Source organism: Ovis canadensis, chromosome 1 (genome assembly GCF_042477335.2).
Source record: "Ovis canadensis isolate MfBH-ARS-UI-01 breed Bighorn chromosome 1, ARS-UI_OviCan_v2, whole genome shotgun sequence".
In the NCBI taxonomy this organism is placed as follows: Eukaryota; Metazoa; Chordata; class Mammalia; order Artiodactyla; family Bovidae; genus Ovis; species Ovis canadensis.
Window position 1 is genome coordinate 113,295,462 of NC_091245.1, and position 27,246 is coordinate 113,322,707.

General features: G+C 47.2%; 4 protein-coding genes across 12 annotated transcripts in view; 2 read left to right on the forward strand and 2 right to left on the reverse strand.

Moving 5' to 3' along the window:
• Positions 1 to 1,284: 1,284 nt before the first annotated feature.
• APOA2 (apolipoprotein A2) lies at positions 1,285 to 7,618 on the reverse strand. Of its 4 annotated transcripts, none has more exons than XM_069546912.1 (5): positions 7,059 to 7,618; positions 2,511 to 2,643; positions 2,280 to 2,355; positions 1,886 to 2,018; positions 1,285 to 1,519 (listed from the first exon to the last, which is right to left on the reverse strand). In XM_069546912.1, exons 3-5 carry the CDS (start codon positions 2,329 to 2,331, stop codon positions 1,402 to 1,404), a joined length of 303 nt encoding a protein of 100 aa, XP_069403013.1. In that variant the 5' UTR covers positions 2,332 to 2,355; positions 2,511 to 2,643; positions 7,059 to 7,618; the 3' UTR covers positions 1,285 to 1,401. The 4 variants fall into 4 exon arrangements, with proteins under 4 accessions (XP_069403013.1, XP_069403003.1, XP_069403021.1 ...); XM_069546902.1 differs by lacking the exon at positions 7,059 to 7,618 and adding an exon at positions 6,534 to 6,725; XM_069546920.1 differs by lacking the exon at positions 7,059 to 7,618 and adding an exon at positions 3,917 to 4,345.
• On the forward strand, positions 3,371 to 9,016 carry TOMM40L (translocase of outer mitochondrial membrane 40 like). Of its 2 annotated transcripts, XM_070289283.1 has the most exons (12): positions 3,716 to 3,783; positions 4,215 to 4,378; positions 4,524 to 4,650; positions 4,862 to 5,111; positions 5,403 to 5,470; positions 5,768 to 5,860; positions 6,138 to 6,239; positions 6,386 to 6,491; positions 6,679 to 6,801; positions 6,916 to 6,992; positions 7,186 to 7,288; positions 7,426 to 9,016. In XM_070289283.1, the coding sequence occupies exons 4-12, from the start codon at positions 4,997 to 4,999 to the stop codon at positions 7,563 to 7,565; spliced, it is 927 nt and encodes a 308-aa protein (XP_070145384.1). In that variant the 5' UTR covers positions 3,716 to 3,783; positions 4,215 to 4,378; positions 4,524 to 4,650; positions 4,862 to 4,996; the 3' UTR covers positions 7,566 to 9,016. The 2 variants fall into 2 exon arrangements, with proteins under 2 accessions (XP_069402925.1, XP_070145384.1); XM_069546824.1 differs by having other exon boundaries at positions 3,371 to 4,378.
• On the reverse strand, positions 8,151 to 13,232 carry NR1I3 (nuclear receptor subfamily 1 group I member 3). Of its 3 annotated transcripts, none has more exons than XR_011247990.1 (9): positions 13,088 to 13,178; positions 12,652 to 12,791; positions 11,951 to 12,081; positions 10,616 to 10,785; positions 10,053 to 10,192; positions 9,683 to 9,828; positions 9,471 to 9,541; positions 9,184 to 9,289; positions 8,151 to 8,413 (listed from the first exon to the last, which is right to left on the reverse strand). XR_011247990.1 is itself a non-coding variant. In XM_069546797.1 (9 exons), exons 1-9 carry the CDS (start codon positions 13,226 to 13,228, stop codon positions 8,284 to 8,286), a joined length of 1,221 nt encoding a protein of 406 aa, XP_069402898.1. In that variant the 5' UTR covers positions 13,229 to 13,232; the 3' UTR covers positions 8,151 to 8,283. The 3 variants fall into 3 exon arrangements, 2 of the variants coding, with proteins under 2 accessions (XP_069402898.1, XP_069402911.1); XM_069546797.1 differs by having other exon boundaries at positions 9,471 to 9,587; positions 13,088 to 13,232; XM_069546810.1 differs by having other exon boundaries at positions 9,471 to 9,599.
• The window catches only part of PCP4L1 (Purkinje cell protein 4 like 1), a 40,164-nt gene continuing 26,118 nt past the window's right edge, over positions 13,201 to 27,246 (forward strand). The window contains exons 1-2 of one of the 3 annotated variants that reach the window (XM_069546868.1): positions 13,201 to 13,461; positions 14,277 to 14,431. In XM_069546868.1, coding sequence (XP_069402969.1) covers positions 14,321 to 14,431 — 111 coding nt within the window. In that variant the 5' untranslated portion in view covers positions 13,201 to 13,461; positions 14,277 to 14,320. Of the gene's footprint in view, positions 13,462 to 14,276; positions 14,432 to 26,337; positions 26,609 to 27,246 lie in introns of those variants that run through there. The other 2 variants (XM_069546876.1, XM_069546883.1) reach the window with 2 other exon arrangements.

Genomic DNA, 27,246 nt, shown 5'->3' on the forward strand with positions numbered 1-27,246 from the left:
AGTCTTAAAAAGTATACAGAAGAAATTGGAGCCATTTCTGATGTCTTGGGAAAAGGTGGTTTCAGATGAGATATGAAGAATGAGTTAGGGTAGGGAAGTAAATATTTTAAAGATACAGTGTAAACAAACTTTTATTGGAAATGCCCATTTATCCCATTTGGGGATTGTGAATCTCCTGCATCAATCCAGCCTGACTTACATTCCATTTTGATTTAAGCCAGGTATCACAGCTACCAGAATTTCTCAAGTCCTACATGTCCACCAAGTTGGAGAACTACCAGGCCTTTAACTGGCTATCACGTCTGCTAGTTCTAGGCTCTAAGATAGCCACCAGAATTTAGGTCAGTTCTATGAACAGCACCCAGATAATGGTAAGGGAGGGGCTTCCCTGGTGGCTCAGACAGTAAAGAATCTGTCTGTAGTGCAGGAGGTCTGGCTTTGATCCCTAAGTCAGGAAGATCCCCTGGAGAAGGGAAAGGCTACCCACTCCAGTATTCTTGCCTGGAGAACCCCATGAACAGAGGAGCCTGGTGGGCTACAGTCCATGGGGTCACAAACAGTTGAACATGTCTGAGTGACTAACACTTTCAATAGTGGGGGAGATACTTGGAATGAGTGTTCTGCAGACAGGGGTCTAGGTGAGAGGTTTTAAATGGAAGGATTAGAGCACCTCCAGGGAAAGCTGCTCTGGTGACTCAGCTGGTAAAGAATCTGCCTGCAATGCAGAAGACCTCAGTTCAATCCCTGGGTAGAGAAAATCCCCTGGAGAAGAAAATGGCTACCCATTCCAGTATTCTGGCCTGGAGAATTAAAGAGTTGCACATGACTGAGGGACTTTCACTTTCTTTTCAGGGGAGAAGCACAGTGTCCCCTGGCTCAGAATGGAGGGGAGGGGCCTTGGGTGACACCTCTGGGCTCATTTGGGGAAGCTTTCTCCTCTTCATAGTGTGGTAGAGGAAATTCTGAGGGGTGCTCTCATTTCCCATGACCTCTAGGAGTCTAGGGATTCAGATTATGAATCTTTTGTGCCTTTCAAGGTACCATGTCCAAGGCAAAGTCTCTCTAGGGCCTTCCCAGGCCTGTAAAAAGATTCCCTGGGTTTGGAGAAGAGTCACCAGCGCCTCCCACTCTGTCATTTCCATCACTGGTCTCGTGAACCCTTTCTCCACCCCTTCACACCAAAACCCTTTCCTGTTAGAAGCAGATTTCTCTTTGTTTTTCGTCCTGCTGTTCCCCCACAACCCTTATTTCTCCTGGTTCCCCAAAACAGACCAGGCTCACAACTTAATTCCTGCAAAGTTTATTGTAGAAAACAAGGAGTGGGTAGGGAGAGGAGTCTCAGGCCTGGCCAGTGGGTGTTCCAGGGACAAACAAGGGGTGGGAGGCCCGGGTCTGCACACCTCAGCGGGCGGCAGGCTGCTTTTTGGGGTCTATAAAACTGCTCAAGAAGTTAAGCAGGTCAGTCCCAGCCTTCTTGAACAGGGGCGTCAGTTCCTCCTGCGTCTTCTCAAAGTAGGCCCTGGCAACGTGAGGGGTTAGAAATGAGGGTGAGGGATGGGTACTGGCCTTCTTGTGGTGGGAGGTGAGACCCAAGGCCCCAAACCCTAGTGCCTGGTCTGTCCTGGCACGGTGAAGCTCCTAGGAGGGGAGGCGAGCTCTCAACTGGGCAAAGGAACAGAGAGAGAATTTCGAAGCCCAGTTCCTGCTGCCCCTCCCTGTCGAGGAGGTCTGAGGGATCTGTAGGGTGATGATGGCATTTCCTCTACAATTAAACCTCATCCTCCCGAGCCCCCCACCCCTGAGCTCAGTGCCCTGTGGGATCTCTGAACTTCGCCTCTTGCTCTCCACAGCCCCCTGGTCCCTGAACCCCTTTGCTGAGACTTACTTGGCTTGGGTTTGAAGCTCTGAGCCCTTGGCCTTCTCCACGAGGTCCTTGCCATAGTCGGCCACAGTCTGGAAGTACTGAGAGACCAGGCTCTGCAGATTTGGCTCCTCAGCCTGTCTCCGAACCAGAGCCCCTGTACATACACAGAAACACACACATGCACACTCTCAGTTGAGCCCTCAGCAATGAGTCCCACATCTCTGCCAGTATTCAGCCTCAGCTCTCAGCCCTCTCCCCAAACAGGTATCCAACTCCAGGTCTTTGGATGGGTTTTCTGGGCTTTAGAGAGGGGATGATTTTCCTTTTAAGCTCTCTGGTTGCCAGACCTGGGCATAGGAGCACAGACAGTGGGGCACCTTCTCCTCCTTGAGACCCCTCTTCAGCTCACACCCACCTTCAAGGCCACAGATGGTCAGGAGCAGCACAGTCAATGCAAGCAGCTTCATGGTGTTGACGGCAGGGAAAGTGGCCTGCGAACAGTTGGGGGCAGGGGAGGTCACTGACGCTGCATGGGCTTCCCCCTTCCCCTGCGACCTGCTCCCTACACGTCCACTCCAACCCGGCTCCCTCCTGTTCTACCTGAAGTCTGTGGACACCACCCTCGCCTCTTACTCCGTTACTGTACCTGGTCAGGGATGCTGTCCTCGCCGTCTGTCTGGCCTGGCCGAGGAGGCAGGGGCTATATATCTCTGTGCTTCCCCACTCCACCCCGTCAGGTGATAAGGACTTTGGAGGAGTCCAGTGGGGCAGGGACTATGCTGGAGTAAACAAGTTAGAGAAGTTAGGGGAGGAAAGGCCAGCATGTAGGAGAGCCTGGTGATGGGGTCGGAGGGAGGGCCTTAATGGATGCCAAGGGGATACGTTTTAGTCCTATTCAAGACTCATTCCTTTGGGGCCTGGGACCAGTAGTCCTTGGATCTGAATCCTTCAGTAAGCAGGACTTCTAGGGTTTTCTTCTCTTTTTTCCTGGAAAACTTTGATGTATCAGATCTGACGACCTCAGCCGTTGGTATCTTTGTACCATTATGGGTAAATTTCATCTCCCAACCCTACCCCCACTCACTGAAACTTGGCAGAGAGGTATTGGGGGACAGAAAAAAAGCAATAAAATCAGGGACAGGGATGAGGGGAATGCAGGTTAGGAGAATGAGGATTAGGGCCAGAGGCCAGGTGTGATCGACTCTGTACTTTTTTGAGTTAATGTGTAATGAATGAGATGGGGGAGAAAACACTAGAACCAGAATGACCTTCCTGAGTGCAGATCAGCAAGCACAGCCCACCCCCAATAAAACAAATTCAGAAAGCAGCTGCTGCCCACCCAACGCACCTTCCCCCACCCCCCCACCCCCATCATTGGCGTGCTCTGGCAGGATAAAGGTTGAAGGTCTCTGGGCATTCGATCCCCTTATCAGTTCCAGGCAGTGGTCAGCCAATACAAGTCAGCAGGGGCCATAACATCTCTCCGACCAAGGTCCTGGCCCTTGTCCCTGTCCTGATTGTGAGGGAGGACAGAGATGCACTCCCCAGGCCCAAGGCCTTTGGGTGAAATCAGCTAAATAGAGATCACAAGTATTTGTATCTTTCATCCTTTGACCTCTTCCTGAGAGATAGGAGTGGTGATATGAGAGCTAGTAGGGGAGGCGACCAGAGCCTAAGAAATTTTATTCTATCTTATACTATTCCCCTGTGGAGCACTTGGTGCTTGAAGGGGAGCTCCATTGATTTGTCCCTGGCTTTGGAGTGGAGTGTATTTGAGGGCAGGAGCCTGTATTTCTCGATTTTATTTGCCAACTCTGCCTAGGGAAACTTTTCACTTTCTTTCTTTCCTAGGGAACCAGGGAAGGAAAGATCAACTGCAGAGGTCCTGTGTTTCAGGGACTACTTCTGCTGGAACTCAGGTTGCAGCCCCTGCTCCTCTACCCCAAACTCTCACACCCATTCCCTTTCTACAGAGAGGACAAGAGGGTAAACTTTAAAAGGTGTGGACCTCTAGGAGGGAGGGTGGGTCCCTTTTCCTACGAAGAGCTGTACCTGAGTGGAATTCATCTGAGGGTGTACTGTGTACTGTGAAGGACTGCGAAGTGGAGTCCCCAGGGGTTCGTACGGGTCTGGGTGGGGGCGGGGCCCCTAGGAGAGATATGAATCAGTGTTCGAAAGAAGTATTCAGTCTTCCCTGGGCCACCTTTCACAGGCTATATGTCTCCAGGCTACACAGTGGAGGGAACTTCAGTGACTCAGGCCCCAAGATGCTCCCTCTAGTGTCTTGTTAGCTAAAAGGTTTTTCCCGATTTGGAGAGGCAGGGCACTCTAACGCCATCTATTTGAGTAGATTGCCTGGAGAATCCCAGGGACGGGGCAGTCTGGTGGGCTGCCGTCTATGGGGTCGCACAGAGTCGGACACGACTGAAGCAACTTAGCAGCAGTAGCACGGACCTAACCAATCAAGTACCGCCTGTCCCTGCAGTGCCGGAGTTGGAGCTCTCCGGACGTAAGGTCGGCCACGCCTTTGCGTTCTCCTCTCCTATTGGCCAATGCTCGGCGGCCAAACAGCCTTTTCTTTTTTTAAAAAATCCATTGGGCGGAGCCCAATCAAGGAGGGTTGGGTCTCTGAAATCTTTTTTTTTCGCCCGGTTCCAAGATGGCGCCCATGACCACGCTGGGGGTGCAGCGTGAAGCCGCAGTTCTGCCATCACTCAAGATGGCTGCCCCCATCAAGATGACCGGGGTGTGCCTGGGGGAAAGGGGCAGCATGATGGTATGAGAAGGTAAGGGTTATTGCCTCATTGCAAGCCTCGCCATGTGGCCTAGGAATGAAGAGCAGAAAGACTAGGAAGCTGGGTAAAGTCTGTGGTGGAGACTAGGATTAGAGAGTGGGGGAGGTTACAAGGGTGACAGCGGGATTAAAGATGCAATGGGAGTGTGCCTGGGGTTCAAGCTCCCCACCGGTGCCCTCTCCCCCTACTTTTCCTGTTCCAGGTCTAGCGTCGGACTATGTGGAAGTTTCTGGGACTGGGGAGCCGGATAATGGGGGGTGGGGCCCGTGGAGGGTAGAGGGAGCAACAGCGTCCTTTCCCAGGCGAACCCCGGCCCCTCCCTGACCTCTCTACTGAAATGGGGAACACACTAGGCCTGGCACCTATGGGGGCTTTGCCCCGCCGGAGCCCCCGTCGAGAGGAACCTCTCCCCAACCCTGGGAGCTTTGATGAGCTGCACCGGCTATGCAAAGGTGAGAAGACACTCGAGGCATTTGGGTGTCTCAAGTTGAAGGGGCAGAGAAGGGCGGGGTCTTGAGTGCTGGGTGTCCAGCGATGGGAGCAGAAAAGGGGAGATCACAGCTGGGGCATGCAGCCTCAGGGAGGATCAGGCGCCCCCATGGAGCGGAGCATTTCCTGGTGCAGGACTTGAGAGGAGGTCAGTTCCTCCAAAGCACTTCTGTGGGATTGAAAGGGGAGATGACTTCGTGGGGTAGGGGTTCCTTGTCTGCTTATTCCTTCCCTTCCGCCTCCCCTCCCTTCAGATGTATTCCCAGCACAGATGGAGGGAGTGAAGCTCGTTGTCAACAAGGTTCTGAGCAGCCATTTCCAGGTGCTCCCACTTCTCTGTCCCTTCCTTACTATTCCTCCCTGCCTGTCCCTGGATCTTATCCTTTCCTTTCGTGCACCCCCTTAGCCAGGCTATATGGGACAGAAGAAGAGGGATATGGGGCCCTTTTGACTTCCTTTGCCTGTGGGACTTGTTGCTTTTAATCTGGCGACCCTCTGTATAAGTTGGAATGTTTGGGTTTCTTAAAAGACCTTCCGGATGGGGAATAGATGAAGGGTAGGATGGGGGCTTGAAGTGGAGCAGGAATGCGGTCTCCTCCATGGATTTCTCTTTCCTCAGGTGGCTCACACTGTGCACATGAGTGCTCTGGGTTTGCCAGGCTATCATCTTCATGCGGCCTATGCAGGGGACTGGCAACTTAGTCCCACTGAGGTGAGGGCTCTACTCACCTGGGTTATCTCCCCTACAGCCCAGTTGGGACTCAGGTGTAGAGGAGGAGGAAATGTGTTTGTTATGGGGAGGAATGGGCAGGGTATGTCCTCTGTGTTTCTTCTGAATGGGAGAAGGTGGGGAAACCTATGTGTGATGAGTTGAGAGTTTGTGATTCCACTAGGGGGTGCTGCGTACTGTTAAAGAAATCCTACGTTTGTATTGAGGCCGAGGGGTGCCCTTCTGCTCCCTGTTACTGACTGTGGACACTCTTCAACAGGTGTTCCCCACTGTGGTGGGAGATATGGACAGCAGCGGCAGCCTCAACGCCCAGGTCCTGCTCCTCTTGGCAGAGCGGCTCCGAGCCAAGGCTGTCTTTCAGGTGACTGGGGTTCCTGCCTTCATCCACTGAGGCATTTCCTCTTTCTCCTTCTCAAGTGTTCTGCCCTGGTGGCTGAGGGACAGGCGTAGAGGCAACAGTGATCGTAAAGAGAGAGGGAGCTTTCACTTCTTGCCCTCCCTGTCTAGACGCAGCAGGCCAAGTTCCTGACCTGGCAGTTCGATGGCGAGTATCGGGGAGATGACTACACAGCCACTCTGACCCTAGGAAATCCGGACCTCATTGGGGAATCAGGTGAGGAACGGGCACAGGGTTCTTTTGCTCTTGGCCACCCACCTGCTCATGTTGACTCTGCCTCTGCGCTGTCTGCACAGTTCAGGGATTAGGGAAGAAACTCGGGGGCAGGCTGGGGTGGGGGCCGCTGGGAATGACAGCAGGCCTGTCTCGATGACTGACTCCGGGTCTCCCCACTCCCCCGCAGTGATCATGGTCGCTCACTTCCTGCAGAGCCTCACGCATCGACTGGTGCTGGGAGGAGAGCTAGTTTATCACCGGCGGCCAGGCGAAGAGGGGGCCATCCTGACACTGGCTGGGAAGTACTCGGGTATGGGGTGTGGAAGAATAGTGAGGGAGAGGGCAACTCTGGACTTGGCTGGAGATGCCAGCCTGTGTTCTACTGCGGTAACGCTCTTTTTCTCTTGTACTTTGGTTTTCACAGCTGTACACTGGGTAGCTACATTGAATGTGGGATCAGGTGGGGCCCATGCAAGTTATTACCACAGGGCAAATGAGCAGGTGAGTCTGCTGAGCCCGTGCCCTTCCCCCAACAGGCCCCTGCGGACCCCCACAGGCCCTGCTGACCTGCTGTTTTTCCTGCCCACACCACGTGTGCATTTCATGCGCGCCTTCATTCTGCCAGTCCCCTCTCAGGACTCCTCTTGTCTTCACCGAGACAGATCCGTCTCCCATCCTTGCCCACTATTCTCAGGTTCAGGTTGGAGTGGAGTTTGAAGCAAACACAAGGCTACAAGACACAACCTTCTCCTTTGGTTACCACCTGACTCTGCCCCAGGCCAACATGGTATTTAGAGGTGAGAACTGTTCAGATGATATTCTGAGGTGCTGAGGGATTGGGGCGGGCAGTGGGAGGGAAGTGCTGCCTTAAATCCGCTGACCCCTTTCTCCAAGCCCTGTTAAATAGCATAATGTGTATTCTCTTCGCCAACAGGCTTGGTGGATAGTAACTGGTGTGTGGGTGCTGTGCTGGAGAAGAAGATGCCCCCCCTGCCTGTCACCCTCGCCCTCGGAGCCTTCCTTAATCACTGGCGCAACAGATTCCACTGTGGCTTTAGCATCACTGTGGGCTGAGGTCATCCCAGAGCCAGCCCACACAACAGCTGGAGCCTCTGAGTCAGGTGTCCTGGGGCCAGAGCCCTCTCCAGAGCCCACCTTGCTGGGTGACCTCTGGGTCCCAAGAGCAGAGTGGGGACAGGACCACAACCTCCTCAGAACTGGTACTGCCACAGGGGCAGCTGCTGAGGCAGTGGTTTGAGTCTCCCACCTCTGCCATCAGTCCAGTACCATCTTCCCATGCTCTTACGGCTCTGGACTAGGGAGAAGAATTAAGGGGTATGTCTGGCTGAATTTTCTCTCCTCACTCCCACCTCCTTTATTTCTCTGTGGATTAAAGCTCCTAGCCTCTTTCTCTTCAGAGCAGAAAAATCTGCATGGGATTTACTCCCCATTCTGTGTTCCATCCCAGAGTTTCCCAAACTGGGAAAAGAAGGGCTGAAGGGCTCAATCTTTGACCTCAGAAAGTGGGGCCCACCTGTTCCCGGAAGGAGCTTCTTTACCTCTTAGCCCTGAGGCTTCCTCCTTCCTCATCTTCTGTGCTTCCAGAGAACAACTTTGTCCCCACAGCCACCCCTCACTCTCCCTATTACTGCATGAAGAGGCAGTTACTGCTTTAATCTTTCTTTGCAACCAATGGGCTCCCTGTTTACTGTCTCCAACCTCTGGCCCCAGGATTCTCCCCTTTCCAGTCCAACGTGTCCAGATGGGGCTGGGGAAGGAGGTAGATTGGGCCTCAGCTGCAGATCTCCTGGAGCAGTGGCATCATGGTGGACAGTCCCTGGATGTTCTGGATTTGGTACCAAAATGCATCGTGAATGCTTCGGAGATCAGCCAACAGGCCCAGCAGCTTCGCATATAGAAACCTTTGTGGTCACCAGGGAAAGAGGAGAGAAATAAGGCAGCTGAGAGTCTTGTCCTGAGGCCCTGACCCCCTGAATTGCCTCTCAGTGAAGCTAGGTCTGAACACCAAGTTCCAAAGGGGGCTCTGTGTGACACTGACTTCTCTCACCATGCTGTTTTTCTGGAACCCAGAGCCCAGAGGGCCAAGTGACAGATCTTCAACTGTGTGGATCTGGCCTCTTAGAGCAGGTTCTAGAAGGTGGGTGTGTTCTATGGTATTATAACCCTCTTCTGATCAAACTGGTACATTGAGGAATAAGCAAAATAGAAGTGGAGAGTGCCCCAGAGCCTGGTTAGCTCATGGACTGTGGAACCAGGGACTGGCTTTGGCCATGAAACTGAATGACCATAACTTCAAGGGGAATGAAAAAGGAATTGGGCCAATGGAGAGGAGGGGAAGGGCCAACAGAGTGAACAAGACTCTTGAGGAGGTTGCTTTAGTCTGGAGAAGTTGGCTTGGTGAGGTGATGGATGTCATCAATCTCAGGAATGCTATTACACAGAGCCTGTGAGCTACCACTTTGCATCTCTGCTGAATAAAAAGATCTGGAAAAAGTGAGATGAAACAGCAGTAGGAGCAATTTGAATGCTGAAACTCTGTGAAATGGGAGGGAAGGACTAGATCCCCAGGGGCCCTGGTTTTCCAAAGGAAAGGACAGTAAAAGTACTTATCCTGAGTTCAGTTCACCCTAACCCCTTTGGTACAGCCTCCACGTGCCCAGTCCCACCATACCGGTCCCGGGGTCGTGGCTGCTGGCCTTGGATGTAGTTCTGCAGAGTCAGCGCCATCTCCTCTTGCAACTGATCAATCTCCTCCCTGCAGGTTATTCCAGGCCGGTCTATAAGATAGGGAGTGAGGAAGGATAAGATGGGAGGTTGTGGGTGGCCTGAAGAGCCAAGACGAATAGACCCACTCCACAGGTTTGAAGACTACAAGGCCTGGATGGATGGATTGAGGAAGCTGGGAGTTTGGGCAGAGGTGCTAGAATGAACGTTTCTGGGCTTTGGGGGAATGCTTACCAGGAGAGAAGAGGGCCATCGCAGCCATGAGCACATACTCAGGCTCCTGGAGCTGCAGTCGGCGCAGTGTCCTATGGAAGCCAAAGAGGAACTCCAAAAACTCTTCCTGGAACCCCACTGTTGGAGATACTAGGCTTAGGAGCCTGCGGGTCACCTTGCCACATACCCTGCCAAAGGGATGCATGCCCTCCGCTGCCCGAGCACCGTCTCACCTTGGGCTGCATCTTCTATGGTGTAGCGAAGAGGCCCACAGAGGAAGTTTTGTGTTTGGAGACAGAAAGTGGTGTTGAGTGCAATATGACAGATCTCTATAGCTGCTCCCTTGAGAAGGGAGATCTGGTCCTCCATGGGCAAGGACCTGTGAGAGGCAGGAGACCTGCGCTTTAGGCTGAACTTCAGAGAGGGAGAGGGACCCCTAGTTCTTACTGAGATGCTTAAAAGCCAAGCTGAGAATTCAAGATCCGCTACTTCAAAGGGCTGAGGGATGGGTTAGTTTGGTTAGCGACTTTTTTTTTTAATGGAGTTGGATTATAATTTACTAGAGCAATTTCTTCCTGAAAGGCACGGGGAGGGGTCACATACCGAAAGAGGGGCAGATCCTTGGTGAACTTGATGATTTGCTGTACCATGAAAGTGTTGACATCTGCGAAATGCATGAGCAGGGGCAGTACAGGGACCAGGGTGGGCAAGCGCTGGCGGTGGATGAACAGATGAGCTGGTGGCTGCAGAGATCAGAGCCTGAGTGAGAGGCCCCAGTCCTAGGGGTCTCTTTTAGGTTTCTCTAGTCTTATCTGGTGGCTCAAATGGTAAAGAATCTGCCTGCAGACCCAGGTTTGACCCCTGTATCGGGAAGATTCTGTGGAGGAGGAAATGGCAACTGACTCCAATATTCTTGCCTGGGAAATCCCATGGACAGAGAAGCCTGGCGGGCTATAGTCCATGGGGTCACAAAGAATCAGACATGACTAAGCGACTAACCCAACAGTCTTATCTTGGAAGGATTCCAGGCTGAGAAGTCTGCCTCAGCTGGGGTTCTGGAGAAGTCCTATCCTCTATCAGGGCATGGCACACAGTCCCCTCCCTCAGGCCAGATTCCTTGGGCACCCTTTTTGTCTTATTTCATCTTGAATCCTATAAATGCTCACCCTGAACTGCACAAACTGGTCAAACATGGTGCCCACATGGCGAGAGTGGGCCCCCAGGAGTGTCCGGACTAGCTCCTTCTGCTCCTTACTCAGCTGCATCGATGCTTGCTGTGCCCGTCGCTGGGCCTGTCTTGCTCGCCGCAATGCCAGGGCTTCTGCCGATAGGATCACTGTGCCCGGGGAAGGGATGTGAGAAAGCTTGAGACCAGCAGAGAGCACATCTCTCTGCCAGCCCCTGGCTTGGGGCCCTTGGACACTCTGCACAATGGACACAAGGAGGGAGGAGTTCCTGGCATTTCCTTGGGCTCGACTGGAGTCCCAGAGGCTCCAGGTGGTAGGGGATTCCTGAACATTTTCTCCGACCCATGGGACACTGTGGCAGAAAACTGCACTGTGGGAGGGAAAGGAAGGATGGACAATAAAGTGGGGAAAGCATTAGGAGATGTTTGGCTTCTGGGGGAATATTGAAGATGGAGGGCTCGTGATACCAAAAACCACCTTATGTTGCAATAGCTTTATAATTTCAAAGCTTCTGAGGTTAGGTCTCAGTGAATGAAACAATCCTATGGGTAGAGAGGGCAGGTGTGATTTCCATGTTTTTCAGAAACGTAGACATGCTGACATTCTAGTTCCAGGTCCAAGGTCACAAAATACTTATGTGATGTAGACTGCATTCAAGATTTTTTTGACTTCTATAGTTTCTTTTCTATTGCTCCATGATGAAAAGTAATGTGATGTCACAAAGGAAATAAGGGTCTGGTGAATACTGACTCTCCAGTTTTCAGCTGAGTGTACTTAGGCAAGCTGATTTCTATTAGTTTAGGTTTATTACAAGTTACATTGTCTTTTGGGGGCTGAACCTAATTACTTGGCACTGAGAAAAAAATTAAATCAATTATTGAGTAGTTACTAAGTAACAGGTACTATACTTGAGAGACAGAGGAGAAGACGCAAGCCATAAGAATACCTAGGAAAAGAGCATTCTGGTAGAGGGAATGGCAAGTGCAAGTATAAGTTACGTAAGTCCCCAGGAGAGCGTACTTTGGTGTGTTTGAGAATGGCATTACCATCAGTGTGGCTGGGATGGACTGAGCAAGGCGAAGAGCAGGAAGTAAAATCTGAGAGGTGGTATGGCAGACATGGGACTGTGAGGCCATGGACCATAAGAGAGATGAGGAGACCTTGGAGATCTTGAGCAGAGAGTGACATTGTCTGGTTCGTTTCAAAAAGCTTACTCTGTCTTCCATGTGGAGGACAATGCTGTGGGAACAAGGGCAAAGCATAGTCAGGGGGGAGGACACAGCAGATTCTTGGGATGGTAGGGGGCCAACTCACTGTCCTTCTTCATGCCAGCATCCAAGCACTTCTGCCACCTGCAGGCGGGGCAGTGGCGCCTCTGGGCCTTGTTGACCTCACAGCTTCCAGCGAAGGGGCACATGAGACTCGTGCTTTTGTTGACTGTTCGCCTGTGGAGAGAGATGTTGTGAGGGTCAGGGATGGCAGCAAGCAGGTGGGTATGTGAGGGGCTACAGTGATATGGTCCCAGAGAACCTATGGTGGGGATTCCCTGGTGGTCCAGTGGTTAGCGCTCAGTGCTTTCACTGCCAAGGGCCCGAGTTCAATTCCTGGTTGGGGAACTAAAATCCTGAATCTACGGTGACCTGGGCTAATCTGAGCTGTGTCCAGAAGTCCCTAGGGGTAGGGAGGCACAGTACAGCTCAAGCATTTCCATGGGGCACAGAATCAGTCAGGAGTCTATACTTCCTATAGACTGGACTAGTTTGGTGTTTTGCAGGTAGTGAGTACACCTGACTAAAGGGCTGTGTCCACAGGACACACACTCTGCCTCCCTCTGTTCTTTTGCCACATGTTTATACAGTGTTGAGGTTGCCAGCGTGTCACATGCTCGCTACAGGGTGGTTAGGTTCCAAGATGCAAGAGTGCTGTAGCCGGGCAAGCCCTGGCATATGCCAAGGCTTAAAGGCTGCCTGGCAGGCAGTTTGGGAGGTTGCTTGTGTTGAGGAGGAGGTTCTCACCTGAAGAAACCCTTGCAGCCCTCACAAGTCAGGGCATGGAAGTGGTAGCCTGTAGCCTGGTCCCCACACACTGCACAGTTCCTCGGCTCGTCTTCCCCACTGGCCATGGCTTCAGGTATTGGGGTGGCTGTCGCAGGCCCCTGAATTTGGGAGGGGTTAGCAGTCAGCTCTGGACCCCCCCTTGACATTCGACCCCCCTTCTGCAGAGCCTCTCCCCAAACTTACCCTGGGCCTGACCCCCTGCACTATCTGCACTTCATTGTTTTTAATCTCTGCCCACTGAAAGATCTCCTCCCTGCTCCTCTCACACAGCGTGTAACCTGCAGGCCACAGAATCTGGTGTTGGATTCTTCTCCCCAGGCTCCCCCTCTGCCCTGCTTTCTGCTTGATTTCAGGAGCTGCCAATGTTTAGAGTTAGGATTATGGCCCTCAGTACCTGGAAAACAAGCAACTTCTGTTGTGTGTAGCCTCCGTTGTTCTCAGCGATTACCTGGATAGGGCACAGACTCTGGACCCAGGGCAAAGACTTGGGTGGGAGGTTTTCCCAGCATGCCCATGGTGCTGGCTGCTGGCACATGGGGAGGGACCCTGGCAGGAGGGGACCTCGTGACTTGTTAGAAACTGCTCCCTATCAGATCCATAGGGACTTTCCCGACTGCCGAGTTTCATGTTAGATCTGCAGCCTCCTCTGTATATGGATTCTGAACAAGCTGAGAGGATGGAGGGAGAGTGGGAGACAACAAGCTTTTTCACCTGCAGTGTGTCCACAGTAAAAGAATAGGCAGAACAATTGTACACTGCTCCTCTAAGGTGAGTTCTTCAAAAGAGACTGGGGCCTAATTAAGAGCTTATGTATAAAGAGCTAGAAGAGGCACCACTTCCAAAGCAGGGAGGGCTGAGAATTAAATCAGAGTGGCCTCTAGAACATTAGAGGTATTTGGGATTGATCTGAGGACTCGTGCACCAGAGATGGATTCATGAGAGTGTGCCCATGAAGTCACACAGGCTCTGTGCTCAGAGGGATCTTGGGCTTGTTTTCATGCTCTGCTATTTCTACTGGCTTGAAATTCTTAATGATGTTTGAAAAAGGGGCTCTGCATTTTCGTTTTTCAGTGGGCCCTGCAAATTATGTACCTGGTCCTGTATGGAGCCAAGATGAAGGACTTCTAAGTAATAAGTTTAAGAATCAGAAGTAGGAGCCTTCACTGTGGTTGTCTAGTACTCCATAAATATTGAAGAATATTTTTGCAAGTATAAAAAATGTACATGTGTTCAGGTGGCCAAGAGGCACTTGAAAAGATGCTCAACATCATTAATTATTAGAAAAATGCAAATCAAAACTACAGTGAGAAATCACCTCATACCAGTCAGTACGGCCATCATCAAAAAGTTTACAAGCCATAAGTAATGGAGAGGGTGTGGAGAAAAGGAAACACTCCTACACTGTTGGTGGGAATGTAAATTGGTGCAGTCACTATGGAGAACAGTAAGAAGATTCCTTAAAAAACTAAAAATAGAGCTACCATATGACCCTGCAATCCCACTCCTGGGTATATGTCCAGAGAAAACTGTGGTTTGAAAGGATACATGTACCCCAGTGTTCATTCTAATGCTGTTTACAATAGCCAAGGCATGGAAGCAATTTAAATGTCCACTGACAGATGAATGGATGAAGATGTGGTACAAATATACAATGGGATATTACTCAGCCATTGAAAAGAATGAAATAAAGCCATTTGCAGCGACATGGATGGACCTGAAGATTATCGTACTGAGTAAAGTAAGTCAGACAAAGACAAATTCATAGGATATTGCCTATATGCAGAACCTAAAAAATGATGCTATTGAACTTGTTTACAAAACAGAAACAGACTCACAGACATAGAAAATAAATTTATGGTTACCAAAAGGGAAAGGTGGGTGGGAAATATAAATGGGGAGTTTGGGATTGACATAGATACATGGACTATTTCTAAAATAGAGAACCAATAAGTACCTACAGTATAGCACAGAGAAATCTGCTCAATATTCTGTAATAATATAAACGGGAAAAGAATTTGAAAAAGACTGATATATGCATAACTGAACCACTTTGCTGTACACCTGAAACCAATACAATATTGTAAATCAACTACTGTTGCTGTTATTGTTTAGTTGGTAAGTCACGTCTGATGTTTTGCAACCCCATGGAGTATAACCCACCAGACTCCTCTGTCCATGGGATTTCCCAGGCAAGAGTACTGGAGTGGGTTGCCATTTCCCTCTCTAGGTGATCTTCTTGACACAGGGATCTAATGTCTCCTGCATTGGCAGGAGGATTCTTTACCGCTAAACCACCAGGGAAACCCGAATCAACCACACTTGATTAAAATAAAAATAGCAAATAAAAAAGTAAGAATTCTGAAAAGAAAAAGTGTGTATACAACACTCTCTCTGAAATTTATGAATGGAAAAAAATAATTTCAAAATTAAATAAATTTTAAAAAGAAAAAAAAGCTATGTAGATATGTTGGAGATGGGTAACACGTTGGATAAATCTATGCTGGATAAATCTAATCATGCAAACACTGCAGTAAGGTACAAATCTCAGTCTCTCACCTTGAAAGTTCTTTCTTGGTGCGCATCTCCATGGGTGTTTGTTGTTCCTGCACTTATATAGTCTCCTCCCACTAGAATACAGCATTTTTTCTTTTTGTCATATTGTTCGTTTCTTCAGTTAAGGACTAAATTATAACTAATGTTTCTCTGACAATGAGTTAAAAACCAAATGCAGGCTAGAACCATAAAAATACACTTAGAAGAGACTGGGTCAGAAAGACCTTTGTTTAGGTCCTCTTCATCTCAAGTAGGTGAAACATCCAATGATGTCTAACTTACTGCATTTTGAAGTCAGTTGAGTTCCAGAGAGCACAGACTTGGATCTGGTCCTTGCATATTTATGTGTGTGCGTCTGTTGTTGTCTTTGCTTGAGTGGGACTCTTGTGAGAATTTACACTAACTCATTCAGTCAACAAATACTGAGAACCTCCTATATACTAGACACTAGGGATAAAAGCAATGGCAACCCACTCCAGTACTCTTGCCTGGAAAATCCCATGGACGGAGGAGCCTGGTAGGCTGCAATCCATGGGGTCGCGAAGAGTCGGGCATGACTGAGTGACTTCACTTTCACTTTTCACTTTCATGCACTGGAGAAGGAAATGGCAACCCACTTCAGTGTTCTTGCCTGGAGAATCCCAGGGACGGCAGAGCCTGGTGGGCTGCCATCTATGGGGTCACACAGAGTCGGACGTGACTGAAGTGACTTAGCAGCAGCAGGGATAAAAATGATGAATAAGAGGTCAAGGGAAAAAAAGATGAATAAGATGCTCTCCTGTCCTTGTGGAGTTTAAACACATAGATATAAGGAAATATAACCAGAGACTTTCTGGGCAATCCAGTAGTTAAGACTCCATGCTTTCAATTCAGGGGGCGCAGGTCTGATCCCTGGCTGGGGAACTAAGATCCCACTGGGTGGTGAGGCACCAAAAAAAATAAAAGAAATATAATCAAATCACTGATGATGCTATGTACAGAGCTTTATGGAACCACAGAAGAGGGACATTAATCCTGCTTTGGCAAAGAGGTGTTGAGGAGGAGGCAGGAAAGGCTTTCTGAAGGAATGACAATTGAGTTGATTTTTAAAGGATAATGAGAAGTTAGCCAGATAAAAAATAAAAGGTAGTTCAGTTAGAGGGTGCAACCTGACAAATTGGAGAAGCTAGATACAATAAAGTAGGTATGGTAGAACCACCAACAGGCTTTTCTTGCTGGAGCATAACATCTCAGGCTGGAGTGGGAAGAGAGAAGTCTAGAGAGATGGGATATGAGGCTGGGATGTAGGCAGTGCTGGTTCATGGGAGACCTTGTGTGCTGGAGATAGCAGCTTAAGTCCATCAGGAAGCTTTTAAAGGGTAAAATGGGAGATTACATGGTCAGATCTGTTGTGGATATCTAACTGCAGACTGTCTGGAAGATGGATCCGGGCAGGACTGGAGGCAAAGAAACCAGCTGGAACTCTTGCCATAAAGTAGATGCAGGGTTGATAAGCCTGATCTAGGATAGTGGGAGGATATAGTGGAGGAGAGGGTTTTGAAAAATACACTGGAGGTGAAGTACTTGGAACTTGGTGATTACTAGCAGGTCTGGGTTGAGAAAGAGGAAGAGGAGTTAAAGATGACTCCAGGTTCCTAGCATGGGAGATTGGGAGAACGCTGGCACCACCAGCTGGAGCAGAGACTACAGGAGTGTAGGGCCCTCCATGCTTGGGCCCATAGCCGCTTTCACAGTTGCCATTTCCTTTAGCTTTCAGTTATTAGGTACCCACTCTGTGGTGAGGAACTAAGGGAAGGAGAAAAGAGAGGGTTCCTGTTATCAAGGAATTTACTGTCTGACTATGGAGACTGCATAAATAAATGGAACTCCTAGCTCTTACAAGGAAATGTATAATCCAACTCTAACTTGTGTGGTAAAGATCACGTTTCATATTATAGGTATTGCTTCATTAATTTATTCTTATTATGAGCGATGTACTGTGTAAGAATCCTTACTAATATTTACCCTAAAAGATAGGTAATATCACCCCTTTAAAGATGAGGAAACTGAGGCCAGAGAGTGTAAATAACTTGTGCAAGGACTACTATACCCAAGAGTTTATTAGATGACTTTACTTGGATGTCACACAGGCATCTCAAAGTCAGTATGTCTAAAATGGAGCTTTATGACACCTAAAGTACAAGCAACATAATAAAAAAACACAAGTATTAATAGTACAGTTTGTGTTTCCCGGGTGGCATTGGTGATAAAGAACCCGCTTGCCAATGCAGATGTAAGAGATGTGAAAGACTCAGGCTCGATCTCTGTTTGGAAGATCCCCTGGAGTAGGAAAAGGCAACCCTCTCCAGTAATCTTGCCTGGAAAATTCCATGGACAGAGGAGACTAGGGGGTCACAGTCAATGGGCCGCAAAGTGTAGGACATAACTGAGTGACTGTGCACGCACAGTACAATGTACAATGTGTACGTCAGACAAAAAAGCTTCTGGACAGAAAAAGAAATGAACAGCAAAATGACAAGGCCACTTATGAATGGGAGAGAACATTCGTGAGCTACATATCTGGTAAGAGGTTACTATCGAAAATAAGAGGTTATTGTCGAAAATATCATGCAACTCAATAGCAAAACCCCCAAATAATCCAATTTTAAAATGAGCAAAGGACCCGAATAGACAGTTTTCCAAAGGAGATATTCAAATGGCCAACAAGTACATGAAAAGGTGCTTACCATCATTAATTTTTATGGAAATACAAATCAAAACCACAACTGAGATGTCATCTCACAGCTGTTAGAGTGACTATCATGAAAAGGCAAGAAATATAAAAATTGTGGACTACTATGCTGTACACCTGAAACATATTGTTCATCAACTATACCTCAATCAAAAAAAATCTAAAAATTAAAAAAAAAGACAAGAAATAACAATTGGTGGTAAGGATGTGGAGGAAAGGGAGAGCTTGTGTACTATTGGTGGGAATGTAAATTGGTGCAACCACTGTGGAAAAAAGGATGGCAGTTCCTCAAAAAATTAAAAATAGAACTACCATGTGATCCAACAATTCCACATTTAGGGGCATATCTGAAGGGAACAAAATCACAAAGAGATATCTGTATCTCCATGATCATTGCAGCCAAATAGGTAACAGCCAAGACATGGAAACAACCTAACTGGCCATCAATAGACACACGGATAAAGGAGATGTAATATATATGTTATATACATATACAATATTATATATGTATCATATTATGTCCATTTAAGATATGTTATATATTTAATTCAGTCATTAAAAAAAAGGAAATTTTACCATTTGTGACAACGTGGATGGACCTTGAGGGAATTATGCTAACAGAATCAGAAAAAGACAAATACTGTATGATCTCACTTATATGTGGAATCTAAAAAAACTCAAACTCATAGAAATAGAGATCAGATTTTTGGTTGGCAGAGGTAGGGGGAAAGGGTCTTTGGGTGAAGCTGGTCAGAAGGCACAAATTCCTGCTGCTGCTGCTAAGTTGCTTCAGTTGTATCTGATTCTGTGCGACCCCATAAACGGCACCCCACCAGGCTCCCCCGTCCCTGGGATTCTCCAGGCAAGAACACTGGAATGGGTTGCCATTTCCTTCTCCAATGCATGAAAGTGAAAAGTGAAAGTGAAGCCACTCAGTCGTGTCCGACTCTTCGCGACTCCATGGACTGCAGCCTACCAGGCTCCTCCGTCCATGGGATTTTCCAGGCAAGAGTGGGGTACCATTGCCTTCTCTGCAAATTCCTAGTTATAACCTAAATAAATTCTGAGGTTGTAATACACAACATGGTGACTATAGTTAACAAAACTATATTGTATATTTGAAGATTCTAAGAGAACAGATCTTAAAAGTTCTCATTACAAGGAAAAAAGTTATAATTATGTGATGAATCATTTTTTCAATATGTACATATCAAATCATTATGCTGTTCACCTTAAACTTATACAATGTTATATGTCAATTGTAGCTCAATAAAAATGAAAAAAATAAAACCAAAAAACAAAAAAGAAATCATTGTCAACTCCCCACAAACTAACATCTCCTATATAACCTAACTTGGTGACTATCCCAACCTGCAAAAGTACAAAGAGCATGGAGTTTGGAGTCATACAGACCTAAGTTCAAATTTTGACTCTGGTTCTTACTTGTTGAATTTCTTTCTTTCTCTCCCTCTCTCTCTTTTTTTTTTTTTTTTTTGCTCCTTTCCTAAATATTTGATGTGACTGAGACCCAGTTCCATGAGAGTCAAATATCATCAGGCTGGGCCATTCCCAGACTGGGGAAGGGAGGCTGATGTCCTCTTTCTAGATCAGTATCGATTAGGGAGGAGTTCAGGCTAGAGGAGAGATTCTCTGGCTGAGGGCTGCCTGTCACCTGGGCAAAGGAATTGCCCTGGCCGTTTTTTTCCCCCCAACTGAGGAATGAACCCTCACCCTTGGAAGTGAAAGCATGGAGCTCTAACCACTGGACTCTCCAGGAATTCCCTGGCCCTGAGCCTTCTTTTTCTTGGAGGAATTCACCTTGCCGTTCTTTGAGATGGAGCAGCTTTAGGAACACACCTCTCTGACTGTGCTCTTCTGTGTGCAGAAATGCTCCCCCAGCTCCAGGGTCTCTCCCTTTGAGCAAGCTAAGACTGGGAGGTGCTGCAGAATGCCCATGGAGCCACAGTGGACAGGCTTTCGGGGTTAACTCATGTCCTTGCCCTCTTCCATCATGCTTGTCCCAGCCCAGTTCTGAAAAACATCTGTGTTGGTTGTAGCCTGGTAGGTTAAACTCTCTGAACTTCATTATTCTTATTTGGAAAAAGGGGTTAGTGATACCCAGTAGCTGAGTTTGTTGTGAAGGTTAAACAAATTAATATATGTAAACTTCCTTACACAGTGCTTGAATCATGGAAGGAAGTGAATACATATTCATTCTCCTGCCCTCTTTGTTTCCTTCCTCTCCACTGCCACCCTCTCCATGATATTGAGCCAGAAGCCAAGGAGTCACCTAGCCCCTTTTCTCTCCCTCCTTAAAAATAATCAGATGCCTGCTCTGTCATTCCTGTCTCCTGGCCTCTACATGCCCTCTGCCTCTTAGCTGAATTCAGGCCCTCATCATTTTCCACTTATCAATGGATGTAGTGGAATTAAATTATTAAATTAAATGATTCTGTCTATGACCAGCTTCATCTCTTTCCAACCCATTTTCCATGCTGTTGCTATTTCTAAAATGCAAATTTGATCTCGTCTCTCTCCTGCTTAAAATTCTTCATTTGCTTCTCATCACCTTTAGGATAAAATCCAATCTCTTTAGCATGTCACACAAAGTTCTTTATGATCTGGCCCCTATTTATCACTCTGCCCTCATCTGTCCAAACCCATTTACCTCTCCTGACCTAATGTCTGTATTTTTGCTATAGATGTATTTTTGCTTAAGCATTTAGCTCCCTGAGGAAGCTATGCTCACACACCTCTGAATATCTGCCCTCATTATTCTGTCTGGTTGGAATTGCCACACACACCCCACTTCCAAACCGTCCCCCTGACACTCCCCACCTGGTCCTCCTGATCTTTTTTGCTCTTTGGGTCTGAGTCCAGCAGATCACTTCTGATAGCCTGTGGGTTAGAGCCACACATCTGCACACACATTGTCACAGCACTCACCACATCGCAGAGCAACTGTCACTTTCTTTCTGACTCTGTCAGTCAGTTGTGAGTTGTTGAAGTCCAGGGTACATCTTTTATTTTTGGATCCTTCAGTTCAGTTCAGTCGCTCAGTCGTGTCTGACTATTTGCGACCCCATGAACCGCAGCACGCCAGGCCTCCCTGTCCTTCACCAGTTCCCAGAGTCTACCCAAACCCATGTCCATTGAGTTGGTGATGCCATCCAACCATCTGATCCTCTGTCGTCCCCTTCTCCTCCTGCCCTCAAGCTTTCCCAGCATCAGGGTCTTTTCAAATGATTCAGCTCTCCTCATTAAGTGGCCAAAGTATTGGAGTTTCTGCTTCAACATCAGTCCCTCCAATGAACACCCAGGATTGATCTCCTTTAGGATGGACTGGTTGGATCTCCTTGCAGTCCAAGGGACTCTCAAGAGTCTTCTCCAACACCACAATTCAAAAGCATCAGTTCTTCTACGCTCAGCTTTCTTTATAGTCCAACTCTCACGTCCATACACGACCACTGGAAAAACCATAGCCTTGACTAGACAGATCTTTGTTGGCAAAGTAATGTCTCTGCTTTTTAATATGCTGTTGGTCATATTACACAGGTTAGTCATAACTTTCCTTCCAAGGAGCAAGTGTCTTTTAATTTCATGGCTGCAATCACCATCCACAGTGATTTTGGAGCCCAGAAAAATAAAGTCAGCCACTGTTTCCACTGTTTCCCCATTTATTTGTCATGAAGTGATGGGACCAGATGCCATGATCTTAGTTTTCTGAATGTTGAGCTTTAAGCCAACTTCTTCACTCTCTTCCTTCACTTTTATCAATAGGCTTTTTAGTTCCTCATCTGCATATCTGAGGTTACTGATATTTCTCCCAGCAATCTTGATTCCAGCTTGTGATTTTTCCAGCTCAGTGTTTCTCATGATACACTCTGCATATAAATTAAATAAGCAGGGTGACAATATACAGCCTTGACATACTCCTTTTCCTATTTGGAACCAGTCTGTTGTTCCATGTCCAGTTCTAACTGTTGCTTCCTGACCTGCATACAGGGTTTTTTGGATCCTTAGGGTCTTGTATACTCCAAGCACATATAAAAAAGTTTATGGAGTGAATAAATGAGCTAGGATATGAATTGAGGTCTGATTCCAAACTCATGCTCATTCTATGTGGTATCATATTATTATTTGTGGATGCATTCATTCATGAAACAAATACTTAATGGGTTTCTATTTTTTCAGGCATTTTCTAGTAACGTATGTTATATGTCTTCTGGGTACATTCCTGTTTCCCTCTTAACTGCTGTCTCTCACAGCTGATTATCCTTTGCTGTTCTGAGTTTCTAACAGGATACTCATCAGTCTTTTTGTCTGATTCCTGACTCCTTTCTGACTTCTGAACCATTGCTGCCTGCTGTTCTTACCTGCCTTGTTTGCATTTGACGTGGTCAACCTCACTCAGGTGGCTATTGAGTCAAATTTCCAGTCTGGGCTTGCTTTATCCCCTTTGACCTCCCAAGTTTTGGCACAAAAACTTCTTTGAACAAGAGGGATTCAGGATACCTCCTTTCCTTTATACTGGTAATCTAGTTTTGATCTTCTTTCTCTAAATTCATCAAAGATCTGTGACCTGTTGACTTCAATCGACTTTCTCCCAATTAAGCTCCCTATTGCTTTTGACTCCTTGACAATTACATTATCTTCTTTGAAATGCCTTTTCTCCCTAGCCTCTATGATATTATGCATTCCTGATTCTCCACCTGTACTTCTAATAGCTCTTTTTTCTTTCTCCTCTATTGGATTCTCATTTTTCCTAAGGCAATTGGTTATGGAAAACTGAGTTTGTTTTTTTTTTTTCTAAGACTCAATTTAAACTTTCCCACCTTTCTTCTTCTATGCCCTTCCCTAGTAGGGCATCTAGTCACAAGGCTCAGGTAAAATATGAAAATAGCTCACATTTTAACATCATGGTTTACAGAGTACCTTTACATATCTGATTTCACTTATCCTCATTCTAGTATGTGAATGTCTCCGCAAATCAACTCCAGTTCTATCCATGGGGTCTTGCTATTCTTAGTAGTTTCTTCTGATGCCTGTTCAGATTATTATTCTCATTCTATTCCTTTTTCTGGACTCTCACCACACTTGCCCAGATTTCCACCGCAGCACCCATAATAATATTGCACCTTCAAGTTCACATGACCATCTCTCCCCTTCTAGACTGTCAGTGCTTTGTCCTGTGGGTCTTCTTTTCCTGACACCTAGCATATGTTCTGGCCATAACGTGTGTTTAACAGCCAGTGAATAATTGAATAAATTATCTTGTTCTGGTCCTGAATTCCAAGAGTCACTTTGAATCCTCTCCTAAATCCTGTCATTGATTCCTTATGCCTTACGTTTCTTGATGTTGTCCCTTTTCTTCTGTTATTTTTCCTGCAGTCACCCAGACTTTTTCGTTTTGTGCAAATATGACATCCCCATGTTGTCTCCCTGCTCTTGGTCTTCCTCTTGTCAAATCAATCCTATGTTTACCTTGCAAGAATAATCTAAAGGGACTTCCCTGGTGGTCCACTGGCTAAGACTCTGTGCTCTCAATGCAGAGGGCTGGGATTTGATCCCTGGTCAGAGAACTAAATCCCACGTGCTGCAACTAAGAGTTGGCAGGCTGCAGCGAAAGATCCTGCATGCCACAACGAAGACCTGGTGCAACCAAATATATGTTTTTTAAAAAGAGTAATATAAAAGTGCCATTTGTGTGAGGAGCAGGTTTAAACTCCTTATTCTGATATTCAAGACCTTCACACATCTCCTGAAACTTCCCCATCATATACCTCAGTCTTCTTTCACAATTTTTTTTCTTTTCAGCACCCAGATGCCAGATCCACACCTTTTCCTCTTTCTGCCTTCCTTCCCCCATTTGTCTAAATTTCACCCTTCTTTTATCCAACACAAATCCTATTTTCTTCAGGAATCTTTTGAGTCTTTCAGTCCTACACAATGTCATTCTTCTTAGACCGATTACTATTTACTTCTATATAACTTACTGTTGTAGCATACTTGAGCATTTAATCATCTGTGGTAGGGATCATATCCCATTTAATCATCTATAGAGCTTCCCTGGTGGCTCAGATGGTAAAGAATCTGCCTGCAATGCGGGAGACTCAGGTTCTATCCCTGGGTTGGGAAGATTCCCTGGAGGAGGAAATAGCAACCCACTGCAGTACTCTTGCTGGAGAATTCCATGGACAAAGGAGCCTGGCAGGCTACAGTCCACAGGGTCGCAAAGAGTCGGACACGACTGAAGCGATTTGACAGAGCGTGGCACATGGTAGGTATCAGCAATTGATGACCTGTCAGCCAAATCTGGTATACTGTCTGTTTTTGCAGAGTCTGTGAGCTAAGAATGGTTTTTACATTAAAAATGTAAAAGAAGAAAAAGACTATTTCACTCATAGCACATGAAAATTATATGAAATTCACACATTAGTGTCCACAAATAAAGTTTTATGATAATACAGTCACATCTATTTTGTTTACATATTGTCTATGACTTCTCTCAAGCTATAATGAGAGACTCGAGTAATTTGACTATAGGTCCTGCAGAGCCTAAATTATTTACTTTCTGGCTGTTACAGAAAAAGCTTGTTAATCTATGATCTAGGGTTTTGAAGTCTCTGTATAATCCTTGCATCGCTATTCAAGAATTTTGGAGAGGTCTGCTTCATTAAAGACAGTCTTTTCAAGGCTAATTATCCATTTGTTAGAAAGGTAGGGGAAGCCAGAGAGTAGGCTGCATAGAATAGGAGCTAGCCTACTTAGAATTTAGTAACTTAGGCAACCAGATTCCCATTGGAAAGTGAAGGTCAGGGGATCCCAGGTGTAGGGGGAAAGATATGATCTTTTTTTCTATTTTCTCTGTTTCTGAAGTGGCAGAGAAAATGTAAACACACAGAGGGTCTAGCTAGTGAAAGGGTATTTGAGGTCTTATCTGAATCTAGTTGTTGAGAATGGATCAGTGGTTGCTGACTTAGAGAAGCTCAGCTATAAATGACTCAGTTATTGCAGGCCATGAAAGAAACTATCAAAAGGATGTAACAATGTATGGTAAAAACCACTACGATATTGTAATTAGCCTCCAACTAAAATAAATAAATTAAAAAAAAAAAGATGTAACAGCTAAAGCTGAAAGTGTTTGGCTTTGGCCGACTGAAGCTTCAAGAGGGCTAAGAGGTTTTGCAACGTCTAGAAGTATCACAGGCAAGAGCATTTAAAGGATTTCTTTAAAGTAGAAATGAAAGCTAGGTATTTCGGTATAGTAGTTGAAGTTATCAGAAAGTTCATGACTTTTACCTAGGTGTTCTATTTCTTTTCATCTTACTCTCATCATATTTTTCCTTAAAACTTATACAACATAGTGACTATTTAGTAAAGTTCCATCTTACTGAAAAATAATCTGTATAGATTGGGCTGTTGGCTTCGTCTTTCACATCTGCTCCCTACACCTGGGTAGAGTCCACTTGCTAGTTTTGGTACTCATACATGTACCACCAAATGGGTTGCTACCTGAATTGCAGGAAGAAAAAAGTTAGACTTTAAGATCTAGGACTTGCATATTGAGTGAAATCTATTTTAATGGCAACAAAAGGTGTAAGGCCATAAGAAGTCTCTCTTTTTTTTAAAATTTTTAATTTTTATTTATAGTTTCTCCACCACAGTGGAGCACAGTGGAGGATGCACTGACAGATTGAGACTGAATGAGTAAACAGTTGTAAATTAACTTTTGGAGGAGCTCACTACCTATTCAAGTGGACCCTAGGGAACCATCATTTTGGTGGAGAGGATTTTTTGCATTATGTGGGAGGTAGGATTGATGAATCTGAAAATGTCTTTCAACTCCTAAGAATAAAATCTTTCGAATCAGGCACTTAAAACTTACCCTGTTCTTTGCTACAGAACACTGTCCCCTTCCATCTCTGTCTCTCTTTCTCTCTCTGTCCCTCTCCTTCCCTTTCTCCTTTCTGCCCTTCTCTTTTTCAGACTGCCATCCCATAACTAAATCTTAATCTGCAACATCTCTTCCCTTTACCCTTTGATTCACTGCTGCCTGCTTCACATGTACCCTCTTGATTTCCTTCCAGCTCTTCTTTCTTCACTTTCTCAAACTCACACTCCGCGTCCTTCCCCTTCTCTCCTTCCTTCTTTCGTATACTATTCCTTCCTTCTTTGCTCCCCCTACTTCATTTTCCATCCGCTCATGCCCCGACGGTCTCCCCCTCCTTCCCGCTCTCTGTCTTACCCTAGTTTGGAAATGCAGCAGACCTCTGAGCCTGCCACCATTGGTTATGAGGGGCTGTCACTCCGAGGCAAGAAGAGTTCCTATTGGTCGACTTGGAGGCGGGTATGGCGCTGACTATAAAAGGTGGGGCCAGCGGCGATTAACCTCGCGGCTCTGACAGGACACGGTCGGAAGGGGACTCCCGGCACGGAGCTGAGCGCTTGAAGCTGGGGTGCGGGCACTAGAACAACGGCTCTCTGCACCGACTCTTCCCGCCTCATCAGCGGGGACCCTGCTTCAGAGCCCGGCAACTCGCTGCCGTCGCCCGTGCAACCCGGGGGCCCTTTGTCTCCCCTGCACGTGCCGCGCCCCGCGCGCCCCGTCTGGTCTCAGAGATGAGCGAGGTGAGCGGCGCTGCCCGACTCCCCGCTGCGGGCTAGGGCTGCGGCGCGGGGAGGCCGCGGCTCGCGTGTCCCAGGGCGGCTCGGGAGGGTGCTGTAGTCCACATCCGCGGAGAATCCTCCCGGGGCGCCCACCTGCTTCTCTGGAAAAGCTCCCGTGTCCAGGAGCTGGGAGCGATTGGAAAAAGGGGGTTTTAAGTTTCCCGACTGTGGGTGGCGATTTTGGGGGACTGGAATCGAGTGTAGAATGGAGGGAGGCTGAAGTCTCTGGTTATAAATCTTACCCTCGGGATGCGGCTCTCTGTATCTGTTTTACTGTTCCGAGGTTACTCGGGCTTCCCTTCACTCCCCTGACTTCTGAGAAAACCGTTCACTTTTGTCCTCCTAGGGCTGCATTGCTTTTACATTCCGTAGGTAGCATTCAGCCGAGAACTCCAGCCTTTGCCCCCTGAGGTGGCCACTTTGCCCCTTTTAGGAAGGTGACATCCCACCCTCCATTCATTCAATCAAGAGCCAACTGACATTCAGAAGCCTTGTAGTGGGGGCCTGTTCGGCTCCTGGGGAGATGTCCCCTTCAAGAATAGACCTCCCTCTGCAGTGCTTGTTACATCCTGAGGCTCCGTGGTCATCTGAGCCAGACC

Excerpts from the sequence above, each read along its gene's own strand:
- APOA2 (XM_069546912.1), bottom strand. The coding sequence starts at position 2,331 with ATGAAGCTGCTTGCATTGACTGTGCTGCTCCTGACCATCTGTGGCCTT. Across the intron at positions 2,019-2,279 it reads GACCATCTGTGGCCTTGAAG|GGGCTCTGGTTCGGAGACAG; the intron begins GTGGGTGTGAGC and ends GTGTATGTACAG. Across the intron at positions 1,520-1,885 it reads GAGCTTCAAACCCAAGCCAA|GGCCTACTTTGAGAAGACGC; the intron begins GTAAGTCTCAGC and ends TCACGTTGCCAG.
- TOMM40L (XM_069546824.1), top strand. The coding sequence starts at position 4,997 with ATGGGGAACACACTAGGCCTGGCACCTATGGGGGCTTTGCCCCGCCGG. Across the intron at positions 5,112-5,402 it reads GCTGCACCGGCTATGCAAAG|ATGTATTCCCAGCACAGATG; the intron begins GTGAGAAGACAC and ends CCCTCCCTTCAG. Across the intron at positions 6,993-7,185 it reads ACCACAGGGCAAATGAGCAG|GTTCAGGTTGGAGTGGAGTT; the intron begins GTGAGTCTGCTG and ends CACTATTCTCAG.
- NR1I3 (XM_069546797.1), bottom strand. The coding sequence starts at position 13,228 with ATGTGCCAGCAGCCAGCACCATGGGCATGCTGGGAAAACCTCCCACCC. Across the intron at positions 12,082-12,651 it reads GGCTGCAAGGGTTTCTTCAG|GCGAACAGTCAACAAAAGCA; the intron begins GTGAGAACCTCC and ends CTCTCTCCACAG. Across the intron at positions 10,193-10,615 it reads ACCAGTTTGTGCAGTTCAGG|CCACCAGCTCATCTGTTCAT; the intron begins GTGAGCATTTAT and ends TGATCTCTGCAG.